Source organism: Salvelinus sp. IW2-2015, linkage group LG26, assembly GCF_002910315.2.
Source record: "Salvelinus sp. IW2-2015 linkage group LG26, ASM291031v2, whole genome shotgun sequence".
NCBI classification, from domain to species: domain Eukaryota; kingdom Metazoa; phylum Chordata; class Actinopteri; order Salmoniformes; family Salmonidae; genus Salvelinus; species Salvelinus sp. IW2-2015.
Window position 1 is genome coordinate 9,605,784 of NC_036866.1, and position 18,323 is coordinate 9,624,106.

The 18,323-nt window shown below is 43.1% G+C and overlaps 1 protein-coding gene across 1 annotated transcript in view; it reads right to left on the reverse strand.

The window, feature by feature from the left end:
* Positions 1 to 37: 37 nt before the first annotated feature.
* The window catches only part of LOC111952986 (microtubule-associated serine/threonine-protein kinase 3), a 62,428-nt gene continuing 44,142 nt past the window's right edge, over positions 38 to 18,323 (reverse strand). Inside the window, 10 exon segments of the mRNA XM_023972037.2 lie at positions 38 to 4,246; positions 7,473 to 7,660; positions 11,411 to 11,547; positions 11,662 to 11,784; positions 11,901 to 12,127; positions 12,397 to 12,600; positions 12,952 to 13,073; positions 13,598 to 13,752; positions 13,933 to 14,045; positions 17,063 to 17,185. Of these exon segments, the coding sequence (XP_023827805.2) occupies positions 3,240 to 4,246; positions 7,473 to 7,660; positions 11,411 to 11,547; positions 11,662 to 11,784; positions 11,901 to 12,127; positions 12,397 to 12,600; positions 12,952 to 13,073; positions 13,598 to 13,752; positions 13,933 to 14,045; positions 17,063 to 17,185 (2,399 nt within the window). The 3' untranslated portion in view covers positions 38 to 3,239.

Sequence of the window (18,323 nt, forward strand, 5' to 3'; positions counted from 1 at the left end):
TTCTTAAAACAAAAAGATGTGACTATGAGTGCATTCATCAAATGCCATATGGAAACAATTTATCATAAAACAGTTAGCCAGTAAAAACACAAAATAGATCAATCTTGACACTTGCACCAGGGACAGCCCACGACTCACTACTCAAACATAAGCAGACAGATGTTGAAAGGCAAAGTCATATGAACCTGCAACATTTTTAGTCTCCTATCACAATTCCTCTATTATGAAAGTACAAACACTTATTGGCAAATACATTCAACAGTCCAACCCAACCATAGGCATAATAACATCCTAGCCAGCCATCTATTTATTCAACATTTGCTTTTGTTTGAATAGGGCATAGTGTTAGAACCATTTTTTTGTTGTTGAAACTAGCCAGATAAAGTTGGCTTATACAGTATATCCATATTCACATAAAATGGAAATTAGAAATACTGGAGGTACAGTGCTCACAAAATTACAATTAAACAGAAATACTAAATGTGGACATGTTCTTCCATTTGACCCTGTAAGTGTGCTACAATCTACAGGTACCCTTAGTCTACAACTAAGTGAGCATAGAGGTGTTAGATAGCAGACAAAATGGCAAAGCGTCAGAATGAGGGTTAAATGCAAAAGACAAAGCATTGTAGACTGATGTGTAGCCAAACCTTCTAAGCTCACTCCCAGCCCTTGATGAACCAAATGCATCCCTCATGACAGGGATCATCAACATTTTCACCCGCGGGCCGATTTTTTTCTTGAGCGGATCGTCGGTGGGCCGGAATCTAATTCCAAATAATTAGTTGACTGCAAATTGACCGCAAGAATATTTGACTAAAACATAATTATTTCAAACCTTGCTAAAATTTATATACGATCACATCTGGTTCAGGGCATGATGAATAGGGGTGAGAGGAAAGTGCAAAAGTTGACTGCGCAAACAATGCTATTAGACACACATTAGAAACCACAGCATGGGCTTTATAAACCCAGAGTTACATGCAATCAAGTATTACGTGTCCTTGTCTCATGCAGCATGCATCCAACAGAAGAGTAACCGCATCCTACACTATTCCTATAGAACAGTTTAAGGAAGATTTAGTTCAAAAAGGTACTTGTGTAAAATGATGTAGTGTTGAAATGTGCAGACTAACACAATAGCTTCACAGTACATGGTATCAAAGAGTGGTTTCATTAAGTAGAAATACAGGATTCCAAAATTCTATTTGTTTCAATTGTGTATATAGCATGTTCATTGTAAACAATTCTGACTTTGCGAGTAAGCATGTCTTCGGTATAACTTCATTTCACCACCACTGACTTCTGAGTCCTGAGCAGTTCATCCAGTCTGAAAATATAGTCTGAGGATCTGTTGAGACTTCTAAACAGCCCCCCACTTTTGATATATAAAGAGGGTTAAATAACAGGAAGTACCATTTGACAATGTCAGCCTTCAAAACTACTTTGGTGTATAAAATAGGCCAAAATGATGGTGTTCAACACAGCTAATTAATTATATGCATTGTATTATATGCATTGCAATACTGATGTGATTCCCCAACAAGCTTCATCAGAGGCCCATTCTTACAGCCATGGTCGTTCACGTTGCTTGGTATACTCCAAAATATACAATAACAATTCATACAGAATTAGACTCAGATATCAAAATATATACATGTACAGTACAAAGACATAAAACTAGCATCTGTTAATATCTAAGCCCTGGGGTCTGGCTGAAGGTATGGGGTGCTCCTTCATTATTGACTGTTCCATATAAAAATTGGTTAAAAAAAATGTTTTGTCAAAATAGTAATTTCCCTTAGTGCACTTTACACCAATTTAAACATCAACGCAAAAGCACAAGATGAAATAGACACCGTCTGGAATGCACTTTTAACCAACCAGCATTCAGGATTAGACCCACCCGTTGTATAAATGTAGATAAGGTCAAAGGCTGTATCAAGGATAATTGAAAATATGCAAGCGGATCCTGTGAAAGCTTAAACGGTTTCTCTTTAGCTTGGTGGTGTCACCTGGATAACTGTATTCCTGGACGTAGCCTAAAACAGGGTTAAGAGCAAAACTATCTGTGCCTTATCAAAACAATATCCTGTCAACAATTGCCTGTGTGACAGTGATGAGGTAACAGTATTTGATAAGAACAAAGTTTCATGCTTTTGTAGTATAAGCATTGACAGCATGCTCAAATTGCCATGCTACACCAATGTTCAACTGATTTAAGTCCAACGTGATTTCAGCAAAACCAAGGGTTAAACCCTGTTGCAATGAGAATCAGTACAGCGGAACCATGAACCCAATAGAACAACATCAGGATGAASGAACATGACAATGAGGTTATGACAGAATATTGTGCAATATAATTGACAGGTTTTAAAACGAACTAGTTACTGAATTTCATGTGAAACACTTGCTTTCATTTCTATGGTGACTAAGATTGAAAGAAATACCCTCAGAGTTGCATAAAATTGCTTTGAAATATAAACTATATTCGTAAAGGGGACTACATTTTCCTGCTACTGTCAAGCCTGCCAACAAGGAAATAACATCTATTCGTCAAACAAAAAGGGCCATCAGTTCATAAGATATGGCTTAATAAAACAAAAACCAAACAAATAGTGAGTAGTCTTCACATCAACTAAAAACTGACTTAAGTAGTTCATATAAGAATTGCCCTACAGTTTTGTACAATTCAAAATATACTTCAAAACTGTAGTCTCAGTTTCCAAGCCTAAATCAAAACAACTTTCAAACTGTGGTAATCTGTAGAAATTAAGATTTATACATTCCTACTTTCCATTTATGAATGCGGAAAAAATGTCAAAACTTTCCTCTCCAAAAACGACTTACTTCTGTGAAATTCCTGCCATTATCAACTACTCTGTACCATGTTAAAAATAGGCATTTCTAGAAAAATCATGTCAATAGAAAATAAATACTTCTATGAATACAAAACATGATTTAATCTTGGCTAGTCACTATCAATTGAACACTTTCCTTTTTTGGCCCCATTATAAATCCTATTAGCTTAAAAGTAATAAATAAGCCCAGGAAATAAAGTGCAGTTTATTTCCTGGTGTTACATATTTACAAAACTAAGTCCTGAATCAAGTGAAATCTACAAAACAAAATCAATGTGGCAAAATACTCTTTCGCCCAAACATTTCCTTCCTTCAGCAGTGAGAGTATCAAGGTGCTTCCTTGGAAGAAATGGCTATATAAAATGAGTCAAGGAAATGTCACTTCCTTAGCTTCCCTTTCTGGGGGCTAGAGTCCACTGCTGTATCCCCAACCTAATCCGAAGCAGGCCTTTCTTTGTGCAAAGCAGCTGTCGCTTCTGGTGCCTTACTGGAGATCTTTACCATGAGAGAGACATCCTTGCTCGGCTGCTGTGGTCCGATGTTAGAATCAGTAGATTCGGGCTCCTGCCTCTCGCCGTCGTCCTCCTCTCCATCAGAGCACGGCTCCCAGACGTCCTGGTCCTCGCTCTCCGTCAAGCCCTGCACAGCAATCTGAGGCACCAGGTTGAAACGTTTCACCACAGGCAACTCCTCGCTGGTTTGGGAAATAGCCGTCCAGGAGGCCGCCCGCTGCGGGACCCGATTGCCTCCAGGGGCGTTGAGCGGTGTTGCGGTGACCGTGGGGATGGTCTTCTGGTCGTCAGGCTCATCAAAGCTCACCTCCTGCACCGCCTCCTGCTTCTTGAAGGAGTCGCGGCGTTCCGACAGGTTGAGCTTCCTCATCACCACCAGCTGCTCTGAGCGTTCCGACACCCAGTCCCTCAGCCTCTGGCAGCCCCCGTACCCCACCAGCAGCCTCCCGTGGTCCCCTCCGCCGCAGACTCCCTCCACCTTGTCCTGGAAAGGCACCTCCAACGTGTGCCTTCGGTGGGGGTACGAATTCTTGTCGGTGTGGTAGGCGCTCGAGAGCCTCTCAGCTGACTGCACCCTCTTGAGGAGGGGGGAGTGGGGCGGCTCGGCACTGCGGGGGCGCAAACAATGGCGGACGATGGTGGGGGGGGACAGAGTCTTGCCGTGGAAGGTCTTGGTGATGCCAGAAAGGGGGGAGGGGGAGCGCTGGGGTGACAGGGGCTGGGTGGAGGACTTGCAGGCCAGGGGGGACGGGGGGATGCTGCTGGTGGACTTGCGGCGACCCACCTTGGTGTAGCGCTGAGTGCACAGCTTGGAGGCCAGGCCGTGCAGGGAGCTGGGAGAGCTGGGAGAGGTGCTCTGTGGAGAGTTGGTGTCTGAGGGAGAGGTAAATACAGAGTAAGCCTGATTAAAACCACCAGCTTACAGTCCACCTCAAAGGGATTACTGCATTGTCATTAACAATAAAATGGACAAAGTCATATTGCAAGCAAAATTGGGAGATATAAGCTTATTAGTCAAAGTAGCAGCCTTAGTAATACAGTAGTGACTGTAGCCATAGAAGCAGCAGCAGCAGTAGTAGCGGTAGCGGTAGCAGCGGTAATAGTAGTAGTATTATTCTTWAAAAAAATATTGAACCTTTTTTAACTAGGCAAATCAATTAAGAACAAATTCTTATTTACAATGATGGCCTACCAAGAGGTAAAAGGTCTCCCTGTGGGAATGGAGACTGGGACTAGAAATAAAAATGTAGGACAAAACACACATCACGACAAGAGAGACACCACAACACTACATAAAGAGAGACCCAAGACAACAGAACACAACATTGTAGCAACACATGGTAGCAGAAACATTGTGCCTAACTATGTTTGTACCGACAACAGCACAAAGGTAGAGACAACAATACATCATGCGAAACAGACACAAGTAGTAGTAACAGGGTAGCAGTAGCAGTGGTAATAGTAGTAGTAGCAGCAGTGGTAGTAGTAGCAGGAGTGGTGATAGTAGTAGTAGTAACAGAGTAGTAGAAGCAGTAGCAGCAGTAGTATTATTATAGTAGTAGTAGCAGTGGCGGTGGTAGTAGTAGTAGTAGTAGTAGGGGTGGTGGTGGTAGTAGCAGCGGTAGTAGTAGAAGCAGTAGTGGTAATAGTCCCCTTTTCAGGACCCTGTCTTTCAAAAGTAATTCGTAAAAATCCAAATAACTTCACAGATCATCATTGTAAAGGGTTTAAACACTGTTTCCCATGCTTGTTCAATGAACCATAAACAATTAATGAACATGCACCTGTGGAACGTTGTTAAGACACTAACAGCTTACAGACAGTAGGCAATTAAGGTCACAGTTATGAAAACTTAGGACACGAAAGAGGCCTTTCCACTGACTCTGAAAARAAATGAAAAAAGAAAGATGCCCAGGGTCCCTGCTCATCTGCCTAAGACAGCGCTACAGGGAGATAGGACCAACAGCTAATCGTCCTCGCAGTGGCAGACCACGTGTAACAACACCTGCACAGGATCGGTACATCCAAACATCACACCTACAGGATGGAAACAACAACTGCCCGAGTTACACCAGGATGGAAACAACAACTGCCCGAGTTACACCAGGAACGCACAATCCCTCCATCAGTGCTCAGACTGTCCGCAATTGGCTGAAAGAGGCTGAACTGAGGGCTTGTAGGCCTGTTGTAAGGCAGGTCCTCACCAGACATCACCGGCAACAACGTCGCCTATGGGCACAAACCCACTGTCGCTGGACCAGACAGGACTGGCAAAAAGTCGCGGTTTTGTCTCACCAGAGGTGATGGTTGGTTTCGCGTTTATCGGCGAAGGAATGAATGTTACACCAAGGCCTGTACTCTGGAGCGGGATCGATTTGGAGGTGAAGGGTCCGTCATGGTCTGGGGTGGTGAGTCACAGCAACATCGGACTGAGATTGTTGTCATTGCAGGCAATCTCAACGCTATGCGTTACAGGGAAGACATCCTCCTCCCTCATGTGGTACCCTGCCTGCAGGCTCATCCTGACATGACCCTCCAGCATGACAATGCCACCAGCCATAATGCTCGTTCTGCACGTGATTTCCTACAAGACAGGAATGTCAGTGTTCTGCCATGGCCAGCAAAGAGCCCGGATCTCAATCCTATTGAGCATGTCTGGGATCTGTGGGATCGGAGGGTGAGGGCTAGGGCCATTCCCCCCAGAAATGTGCGGGAACTTGCAGGTGCCTTGGTGGAAGACTGGGGTAACATCTCACAGCAAGAACCGGCAAACCTGGTGCAGTCCATGAAGAGGAGATGCGCTGCAGTACTTAATGCAGCTGGTGGCCACACCAGATACTGACTGTTACTTTTGATTTTGACCCCCTCCCCTTTGTTCAGGGACACATTATTCCATTTCTGTTCGTCACATGTCTGTGGAACTTGTTCAGTTTATGTCTCAGTTGTTGAATCTTGTTATGTTCATACAAATATTTACACATGTTAAGTTTGCTGAAAATAAAAGCAGTTGACAGTGAGAGGACGTTTCTTTTTTTGCTGAGTTCAGTAGTAATAATAATAACAATAATAAAGTAGCAGTAGTAATAACAGAGCAGTAGCAGCAGTACTGGTAATAGTAACGTAGTAGTAGTGGTAATAGTAGTAGCAGTAGTAGTAGTAGCAGTAGTGGTGGTAGTAATAATAATAATAACAGTAGTAGTAGTGGTGGTGGTAGTAGTAGCAGCAGCGGTAGTAGTAGTAGTAATAACAGTAGTAGAAGCAGTAGCGGTAATAGTAGTAGTAGTAGTAGTAGTAGTAGTAATGGTAATAGTAACAGAGTAGAAGTAGCAGCAGTAATAGTAGTAGTAGTGGTAATAGTAACATCAGTCATGGTAGTAGTAGTAGTAGTAGCAGTAATTACAGAGCATTAGCAGCTGTAGTGGTAATAGTAACATAGTAGTAGTAGTAGTAGCATCAGTAATAGTAGTAGTAGTAGTAGTAACAGAGTAGTAATAGTAGTAGTAGTAATAACAACAGTAGTAGTAGCAGTAGAGGTAATAGTAGTAACAGTAGTAGTGGTAACAGTAATAGTAGCAGTAGTAATAGTAACAGCAGTAGTAACAGTAGTAACAGTAGTAGTAGTAACAGTAGTAGGCTAGTAATCATAATGGTACAGTAGCAGCAGTAGTGGTAGTAGTAGTAGCAGTAGTAACAGAGCAGTAATAGTAATAACTGTATTAGTAGTAGTAGCAGTAGCGGTAATAGTAGTAGCAGCAGTGGTAACAGTAATAGTAGCAGTAGTAGTAGTAGTAGTAACAGAGTAGTAATATTAATAACAGTAGTAGTAGTAGTAGCAGTAGCGGTAATAGTAGTAGCAGCAGTGGTAACAGCAATAGTAGTAATAGTAACAGTAGTAGCAGTAGTAGTAGTAGGCTAGTAATCCTAATGGTACAGTAGCAGCAGTAGTGTTAATAGTAACAGAGTAGTAGTAATAGTAACAGAGTAGTGGTAGTAACAGTAGTAGTAGTTGGCTAGTAATCATAATGGCAGCAGCAGTAGTCATAGTAACAGTGCTAGTAGCACTAGTAACAGTGCTGCAGGTGCCTGGGCCTGATGTTACCTCCAGCCTGGTGGTCAGGGGCAGGGCTGCGACAGGGGGTGTAGGGGCCAGGGGACAGGCTGTGTGTGGGGGAGGCCGGCAGGCTCTCGCTGGACGACACAGAGTGGTGCTGTAGTCCAGAGTTGAAGCTTCGGCTGCTGTGCATCACTGTGCTTTGCTTGGACAGTTTCTTCAGGATGCTCCGCCGCCTGGGATAGTCATTGGTTACAGAGAGTTATAACGGGTTTATGAAGGTGTTGTGAAGGGGTTTGAAGGGTAACAAGTGACATAACATTGTTATTATTATTATAATATATGTATATTTTTTTATAGTATGTGATTCACGGCCTGGGAGTTTTTTTTTATGTATACGTATGCTGCAAAACAAATGTCCTTATTGAGTATGCTTGCATAATAATATCAGGGATATTGAGGCTGATGACAGAGCAATAGTAGAGCAAAAATAGTAGAGCAAAAAGATCTATCACAAAACAAATTAGAGAGAATACTCTGTGCATTAAGGACATATTTTACAGTATAACTTAAAGTCAAGGCTTAGATGTATAACTCCATTTTGAAAAAGGAGAACACTGCTGTGGAAATGTTTATCATCCATCCATGCAGTAGTGTGCAGTGATCTCTATCAAACACTGGGGGGAGACAGAATAGGGACTTTTGCAGTATGACTCTTGCTGGATGTATTTACACTGAACAAAAATATGAACAACATGCAGCAATTTCAAAGATTTTACTGAGTTACAGTTTATATAAGGAAATCAGTCAATTTAAATGAATTCATTAGGCCCTAATCTATGGATTTCACATGACTGGGAATAAAATGATTTAAAAAATGTTTAAAGTAGGGGCGTGGATCAGAAAACCAGTCAGTATCATGCCACGATCTCCTTTGCAGAGAGTTGATCAGGCTGTTGATTGTGGAATTTTGTCCCACTCCTCTTCAATGGCTGTGTGAAGTTGCTGGATATTGGCGGGAACTGGAACACGCTGTCATACACATTGATCCAGAGCATCGCAAACATGCTCAATGAGTGACTGGTGATGTAACGCTCGTCGTTGGAATGAGGTGAGGACCAAAGCGCAGCGTGGTAAGTGTTCATCATTACATTTATTAAACATAGAACACTAAACAAAATAACAACGGAGAACGAAACGCAACAGTTCTGTAAGGTGACATCCACTACACAGAAAATAATCACCCACCAAAACACAATGAAAAACAGGCTACCTAAATATGGCTCCCAATCAGAGACAACGACTGACACCTGCCTCTGAGAACCATACTAGGCCAAACACATAGAAAAGGACAATAGAACAAAACATAGAAAAAACAACATAGAATGCCCACCCCAACTCACGCCCTGACCAAACTAAAATAAAGACATAACAAAGGAACTAAGGTCAGAACGTGACAGGTGAGTATTCAGGTCATGGAAAAACTGGGACATTTTCAACATGGTGACATGCATTATCATGCTGAAACATGAGGTGATGGTGGCGGATGAACGGCACGACAATGGGCCTCAGGATCTCGTCACAGTATCTCTGTGCATTCAAATTGCCATCGAGAAAATGCTATTGTGTTCGTTGTCCATAGCTTATACCTGCACATACCATAACCCCACCGCTACCATGGGGAACTCTGTTCACAATGTTGACATCAGCAAACCGCTCACCCAAAAGATGCCATCAAATTTTAATTTGTCTCATGTGCCGAATACAACAGGTACCTTACCGTGAAATGCTTACTTACAAGCCCCTTAACTCTATTTCTTGAACTGCATTGTTGGTTAAGAAAATATTGAAAGTGAAAAAAATCAAAATAACAATAACGAGGCTATATACAGGGGGTACCGGTACCTAGTCAATGTGMGGGGGTACAGGTTAGTCAAGGTAATTTGTACATAGGTGTAAAGTGACTATGCATAGATAATAAACACGAGTAGCAGCAGTGTGAAAACAAAGAGGGGTCAATGTAAATAGTCTGGTGGCCATTTGATTAATTGTTCAGCAGTCTTATGGCTTGGGTGTAGAAGCTGTGAAGAAGCCTTTTGGTCCTACACTTGGCGCTCCGGTACCGCTTGCCGTGCGGTAGCAGAGAGAACAGTCTATGACTTGGGTGGCTGGAGTCTTTGACAATTTTATGGGCTTTCCTCTGACACCGCCTAGTATATAGGTCCTGGATGGCAGGAAGCTTGGTCCCAGTGATGTACTGGGCCGTATGCACTACCGTCTGTGGTGCCTTACGGTTAGATGCCGAGCAGTTGCCATACCAGGCGTTGATGCGACCGGTAAAGATGCTCTTGATGGTGCAGATGTTGAACTTTTTGAGATCTAGGGACCCATGCCTAATCTTTTCAATCTGCTGAGGGGGAAAAGGTCRTGTTGTGCCTCTTCACGACTGTCTTCATGTGTTTGGACCATGTTAGTTTGTTGGTGATATGGACACCAAGGAACTTGAAACTCTCGGCCCGCTCCACTACTGCCCCGTCGATGTTTGGACCATGTTAGTGGTCCACCACAGCTGTAGCCAGAGAATTGAATACAGCTGTGGTGGCACCACACTGCCAGGTCTCTGACCTCCTCCCTATAGGCTGTCTCATCATTGTAGGTGATCAGGCCTACCACTGCTGTGTCGTCAGCAAACTTAATGATGGTGTTGGAGTCGTGTTTGGCCACGCAGTCGTAGGTGTATAGGGAGTACAGGAAGGGACTAAGCACACACCCTTGAGGGGTCCCAGTGTTGAGGATCAGCGTGGCAGATGTGTTGTTGCCTACCCTTACCACCTGGGGGCGGCCCATCAGGAAGTCCAGGATCCAGTTGCAAATCAAATCAAATTTTATTTGTCACATTCACATGGTTAGCAGATGTTAATGCGAGTGTAGCGAATTGCTTGTGCTTCTAGTTCCCGACCATGCAGTAATATCTAACAAGTAATCTAACAATTTCACAACAACTACAACAGAGGGAGGTGTTTAGTCGCAGGGTCCTTAGCTTAGTGATGAGTTTTATGGGCACTATGGTATGGAACGCTGAGCTGCATGCCTCGAAGCGGGCATAAAAAGCATTTAGCTCATCTGGTAGGCTCGCGTCACCGGGCAGCTCGCGACTGGGTTTCCCTTTGTAGTCCATAATAGACTGCAATCTCCCCAGGACAGGTGAAAACTTGCCTTTGATGTCCCAGTGGCCATCGAAGGTGAGCATTTGCCCACTGAAGTCGGTCACGACGCCGAACTGCAGTCAGGTCAAGACCCTGGTGAGGACGACGAGCACGCAGATGAGCTTCTCTGAGGCGATTCTGACAGTTTATGCAGAAATTCTTTGGTTGTGCAAACCACAGTTTCATCAGCTGTGCGGGTGGCTCGTCTCAGACCATCCCACAGGTGAAGAAGTTGTGAGGTTGTGAGGCCCGTTGAACATACTGCCAAATTCTCTAAAAAGAACGTTGGAGGTGGCTTATGGTAGAGAAATGAACATTCAATTCTCTGGCTACAGCTGTGGTGGACATTCCTGCAGTCACCATGCCAACTGCACGTTCCCTCAAAACATCTGTGGCATTGTGTTGTCTGACAAAATGCAAATTTTAGAGTGGCCTTTTATTGTCCCCAGCACAAAGTGCACCTGTGTAATGATCATGCTGTTTAATCAGCTTCTTGATATGCCACACCTCTCAGGTGGATGGATTATCTTTGCAAAGGAGAAATGCTCACTAACAGGGATGTAAACAAATTTGAGAGAAATAAGCTTTTTGTGCGTATGGAAAATTTCTGGGATMTTTTATTTCAGCTAATTAAACATGGGATCAACACTTTACATGTTGCGTTTATATTTTTGTTCAGTATATATAAAATGTATGTTTTCATATCAACCCCATAATAATACGGCATTAATATTCCATTGAATTAAATTAGCACACAACAACCAAAACGTCTTCCCTTACCTGTCCTGATTGTCCCTTCTCTTGCTTTTCTTGCTGCGTCTTGCCATTTTGCCCTTGTGGCTGGTCTTTCGAGCCGGCCCAACCTTGATTGACGTGTTCTCCAGTGCCGTGGTCTGAAGGGCCACCTTGCCGCCACTCTTTTGGGGTTTCACAAAAACCAATGAGGTATTAGTATTGATTAAAGCTCACAATATCCCAAAGAGTGTGGGTATAGTTTGACATTAGGCTTGAGATTGTGTTTGTTTCTGTACCTTCAGAAGCAGCTCCATTATCTCTGTGTGGACCAGGCCTTGCACCGACTCTCCATTCACGTGAGTAATGAGGTCACCGGCCCTCAGTCCTGCCTCGTGGGCTGGGCTGCCATCTTCGACACTCTGTAAAACAAAAGTGGTTTATTATTATCACTATTACTGAAAGTCTGTGTTGTGATGCAGCCTTTGATTATGCAACTATTGGCTAATTCTGGAGCAGAATAGTGCGGGGCACTCACCGAGACCATGTGGTGCACAGTGTAAACGTCGCTGTCGCCCATGTAGACGCGGATGGCCTGCATGGTGAAGCCGTACTTCCTCCCCGAGCTGTGGATGACGATGGGTGGCCCCAGGATGCTGAGGCTAAGCGACAGGTCTCGGCTGGGGGATGAGTCGCGGGATGAAGGGTTGGATGAGAGGGAGCACGTTAAGATGGGGCTGGGCTGGAGGCCGCCGGGCATGTCGTCTGGAAAGGTGCACAAAGGATGAGTTCATGTTTGGAAATTAGAAAAAGTATGGTACAATGGTGGAATTCAGAACAAGAAACTGCTCTTGTTTAGCATTTACAAGTAACTTAAAATCCATTAGCTATGTGCAGACACACCTGTCACATATCCACACCCTATTCAGTGATATTTGCCTGCTGGGGACCAGCATCCCTGTATGACTAACTTATTTAGCTTCTGAAGCGTTACCACTGTGCCCAGAGGAAACTTGCATGACAGTGGAATTAACCTGCAGTGATGACGAGAGACAGGGCGGAGACGGAGGCAGACTTGGGTAGTTTGCCCCCAAGTCTCGGACTGTCTGGTGTCTGTCTGTCTGGCGTCTCCAGCTGGTTCCCAAAGCGACGGGAGGCCCCGTGGTCCTTGGGGGAAGAGTGTTTCGCTCCGGTGCTGTTGCTACGAATCCGATGCAGGTTTGATACAACCACCTCAGCTGTAATGCACAGAAGTAAGGGCATATATCTATATTTTTGACCAAAATAGGCAATGTCTCTGAAGTGTCTCTGCAAACACAATACTTTGTCTGGATGGAAGATCACTGAAAACAAAAGAGGAAGCGTGTACACTCAAACTCTTTGTTTTGACTGTTTCCTCTTTGATCAGTCTGCACCTTGCTTGGTCCTTAATCCTCCTATCAACATGGAATTAAAAAAGCGATATCACACAAATCTGTTTGTTTTATGAGCAATTAAATATCATAAGCACTGTTTCAATTTCTGTTGGTTTCCATAAGGCTGTGCAGACTTGAAGCAGAGTGGACGGAGGGGCTTGGGGCTGAGCTCACCTTCATCGTCTGTGGAGAAGGCGAAGCGCGGCGTGGTCTCCAGACTGTGGGTGCTGCTCATCACCAGTGGGCTGACGCTCCTCTCAGACTGGGAGGAACTGGACGAGGCCCGAGGGCGCAGGCTGCAACACGTAAACCGCAGTGTCAGTTCGGAGGAGACATAACAATGGTGACACATTATATCGAACGGCAGGTAGCCTAATGATTAGAGCATTGGGTCAGTAACCGAAAGGTTACTCTGTCGGTTAATCTGTCGCTGTGCCCTTGAGCAAGGCACTTGCTCCAGGGTCGCCATTAAAAATGGTAGACCCTGGCCATGACCCCACTCTCCGACGGCGTCTCAGGGAGAGTTGGGATATGGAAAAAATAATAGTCAAATTCACACATGCGTATTAATACACACTTGTACATGTGTGAAATAGGACAGATATAAGCACCCACCAAATGATATATCTAAAGCTAGCATAGTCGTTTTGGACATTTATGCACACCCTACTCAGCTAAATTTGACTTTTCTGAACTAATCATTATTTTATGCACTTTCACCCACTGTTCTGCAGTGCTTCCGATAAGGAAATATTTGAACTACTACACAGAGAATCCTAACAGAAAGAGAGAGCTATAAACTCAGCCTGGCTCTGCTCACCTGCCCCTGCGATCTTGGTGCTGGCGTTCCTGTCTGTGGATGTCTCCTCCTGGGGAGGGCGTGAAACATCCATCCCAGCCCTCCTTGTCCTCACTGTGGCCCGATGAGAAGCTCAGGTTGGACGGCGTGGCCAGATGTTCTGTGCTGCTGTATACCTGAAAGCATGGAGTAGCCACATTAGCTAAGGTGGCCAAGTTTGGTAAACTTGGCTCCAAAAAAACTGATTTAAAGATTRTCATTATTTTATTTACAGAAAAATGCTCTACTAACTAGTAATATTAGACATTTACCTGTTCTGACTAAATTACAAATATTTGAAGAGGTATGTTCCAAACCTTGCTGAAGCGGTTTGACCAGGAGGAGAACTGTCGGATTTCCAGGGAAGACTCTTCATCGTTGGTTTCATCATCCTCATCTGAGGCCAAATGGTGGTACCGCTCTGAGCGAGCTGAAAACATGACAACACAGAATACATGGAACCCTACCATAATATCCCACCTGGTCATTTAGCATATTTTAAAAATATATATCTTTATTCTACAAAATTGACTAATGAAAATATAAAATCAGCAAGAGCGGGATGAAAAGCAAATATTACAACATCTGTGGAAATACAGTATACTGGCAATAGGAAATGGATCTTTGTTTTAAAGGTGCTACACACAGAATTTCTCAGAAAATCTTCCCTATGTGAAAGCTAGGTGCTTTGCAACAGCACTAGGCTGCATTCAAAACAAATCTCCCCCCTCCCACGCAGCCCATTTCCCCGTAACACTCAAACTTGAGCATTTCACTTTCAGTTTTTGTCCACCATCTTCAAACAGCTGTAGAAACAACATTTCACCTTGATTCCCTACACTATTCAGTGCTTGTTTTCTCACAAACTTAAATTGAGAAAACAGTATATAGAATTTTAGCAACCAGGAAATGATAGAGCAATTTCCACTAGATAGCACAGCCAAAGTCCAAACAGCTTTCCCATTTTGACAGATGCTGCTCCGTCTGTAAAAATCTATAAGCGAATATCACAGCCACTCACAACACTGGTGTTTAAGTAATACTGTGAAACACCATCATTTCACTATTGCTGCAGATACAGTTGAAGTCGGAAGTTTACAAACACTTAGGAAAAACTCATTTTTCAACCACTCCACAAATTTCTGGTTAACAAACTGTAGTTTTGGCAAGTCGGTTAGGACATCTACTGTGTGCATGACACAGGACATTTTTCCAGCAATTGTTTATAGACAGATTATTAAACTTATAATTCACTATATCACAATTCCAGTGGGTCAGAAGTTTACATACACTAAGTTGACTATGCCTTTAAACAGCTTGGAAAATTCCAGAAAATTATGTCATGGCTTTAGAAGCTTCTGATAGGATAATTGACATTATTTGAGTCAATTGGAGGTGTACCTGTGGATGTATTTCAAGGCCTACCTTCAAACTCAGTGCCTCTTTGCTTGACATCATGGGAAAATCAAAAGAAATCAGCCAAGACCTCAGAAAAAGAATTGTAGACCTCCACAAGTCTGGTTCATTCTTGGGAGCAATTTCCAAACGCCTGAAGGTACCATGTTCATCTGTACAAACAATAGTACGCAAGGATAAACACCATGGGACCACGCAGCCGTCATACCGCTCAGGAAGGAGACGCGTTCTGTCTCCTAGAGTTGAACGTACCTTAGTGCGAAAAGTGCAAATCAATCCCAAACCAACAGCAAAGGACCTTGTGAAGATGCTGGAGGAAACCAGTAAAAAAGTATCTATATCCACAGTAAAACTAGTTTTATATCGACATAACCTGAAAGGCCGCTCAGCAAGGAAGAAGCCACTGCTCTAAAACTGCCATAAAAAAGCCAGACTACGGTTTGCAACTGCACATGGGGACAAAGATCGTACTTTTTGGAGAAATGTCCTCTGGTCTGATGAAACAAAAATAGAACTGTTTGGCCATAATGACCATCGTTATGTTTGGAGGAAAAAGGGGGAGGTTTGCAAGCCGAAGAACACCATCCCAAATGTGAAGCACAGGGTGGCAGCATCATGTTGTGGGGGTGCTTTGCTGCAGGAGTGACTGGTGCACTTCACAAAATAGATGGCATCATGAGAAAGTGAAATTATGTGGATATATTGAAGCAACATCTCAAGACATCAGTAAGGAAGTTAAAGCTTGGTCGGAAATGGGTCTTCCAAATGGACAATGACCCCAAGCATACTTCCAAAGTTGTGGAAAAATGGCTTAAGGACAACAAAGTCAAGGTATTGGAGTGGCCATCACAAAGCCCTGACCTCAATCCTATTGAAAATTTGTGGGCAGAACTGAAAAAGCGTGTGCGACCAAGGAGGCCTACAAACCTGACTCAGTTACACCAGCTCTGTCAGGAGGAATGGGCCAAAATTCACCCAAATTATTGTGGAAAGCTTGTGGAAGGCTAACCGAAACATTTGACCCAAGTTAAACAATTTAAAGGCAATGCTATCAAATACTAATTGAGTGTATGTAAACTTCTGACCCACTGGGAATGTGATGAAAGAAATAAAAGCTGAAATAAATCATTCTCTCTACTACTATTCTGACATTTCACATTCTTAAAATAAAGTGGTGATCCTAACTGACCGAAGACAGGGATTTTTTACTAGGATTAAATGTCAGGAATTGTGAAAAACTGAGTTTAAATGTATTTGGCTAAGGTGTATGTAAACTTCCGACTTCAACTGTATATTTATGGGCCATTTTCTGAAATTACAATACAATTTATAATGATTATTTTTCATCCTAAGTAGCACCTTTAATAAGACATGCTCTTTTAAGTTCTCTTATGCACTTTACACTGTTAACTTCCATTCATTGTTATGTTTTATGTTGTGTGATGTCTCATGTGTAACTGTCTCATGTGTAATACAGTCTTAGAAAAAAAGGTTCCAAAAGGCTTTCCGCATAGTAGAACCCTTTTGAAGAACCCTTTTTGGTTCCAGGGAAAACCCTTTTTGGTTACAGGTTAAACCCTTTTTGGTTCCAGGTAAAACTGTCTGTGGAAAATGGCTCTACTTGGAACCAAAAGGGTTCTTCTACCTGGAACCAACAAGGGTTCTTCAAAAGGGGTTCTCCTATGGGAACAGCTGACAAACCCTTTTTGGTTCTTGATAGCACCCTTTTTCTAAGCGTGTATGGCTGTGTTACCGCAGGCATCCCAAATCTGATATTCTTTCCACTAATTGGTCTTTTGACCAATCATATCAAAATGTCAAAAGACCAGAATTTGGCTGCCTGTCTAAACGCAGCCATACACTATTAGGGTTTTTTGGCTGTCCCCATAGGAGCACAGCCTATGTATGCTGCTTTCGTGGCCAGTGCTCACTTAGAAATGTACATCTCTTTTCCATGTGACTTCTCTGTTTAAATAAAGGATAAATAAAAATACATGAAAAAAAGACCACTTGTGAAGGACTGCCACATACTGTCAAAGTAGCTGGTGTCGTCCTCCGCTTCCAGTTGAGGGATGAATTCTGCTTTCTGTCGCAGTAGCCCGTTCCAGTCCAGATGCAAGAAAAAGGAGTGTTGTTTGACCTCAGGTGTTCCTCCTAGAACAAAATGTATTTTTGTAGATCACAGTCATGTGTGCAGATTTCAGAACAATAGCCAACAGCAAAACGTCAGACCGGGATGATGTGAAATGGAAGACCAGGGCTTGGTTCCAATATCTACACTAGCGCACCACTAAGAATGAAGCAATTGAACATTAATTCCATGTGGGATTGGACATGAATTCCATGTGGGATTGGACATTGAAGAACCCTTTTGGTTAGGGAAAACCTTTTTGGTTACAGGTTAAACCCTTTTTGGTTCCAGGTAAAACTGTCTGTGGAAAATGGCTCTACTTGGAACCAAAAGGGTTCTTCTACCTGGAACCAACAAGGGTTTTTCAAAAGGGTTCTCCTATGGGAACAGCTGACAAACCTTTTTGGTTCTTGATAGCACCCTTTTTCTAAGCGTGTATGGCTGTGTTACCGCAGGCATCCCAAATCTGATATTCTTTCACTAATTGGTCTTTTGACCAATCATATCAAAATGTCAAAAGACCAGAATTTGGCTGCCTGTCTAAAGCACGCATACACTATTAGGGTTTTTTGGCTGTCCCCATAGGAGACAGCCTATGTATGCTGCTTTCGTGGCCAGTGTCTTAGAAATGTACATCTCTTTTTCCATGTGACTTCTCTGTTTAAATAAAGGATAAATAAAAATACATGAAAAAAAGACCACTTGTGAAGGACTGCCATACTGTCAAAGTAGCTGGTGTCGTCCTCGCTTCCAGTTGAGGGATGAATTCTGCTTTCTGTCGCAGTAGCCCGTTCCAGTCCAGATGCAAGAAAAAGGAGTGTTGTTTGACCTCAGGTGTTCCTCCTAGAACAAAATGTATTTTTGTAGATCACAGTCATGTGTGCAGATTTCAGACAAATAGCCAACAGCAAAACGTCAGACCGGGATGATGTGAAATGGAAGACCAGGGCTTGGTTCCAATATCTACACTAGCGCACCAACTAAGAATGAAGCAATTGAACATTAATTCCATGTGGGATTGGACATGAATTCCATGTGGGATTGGACATAATTCCATGTGGGATTGGACATAATTCCATGTGGGATTGGACATGAAATTTCCATGTGGGATTGGACATGAAATTCCATGTGGGAATTGGACATGAATTCCATGTGGGGTTG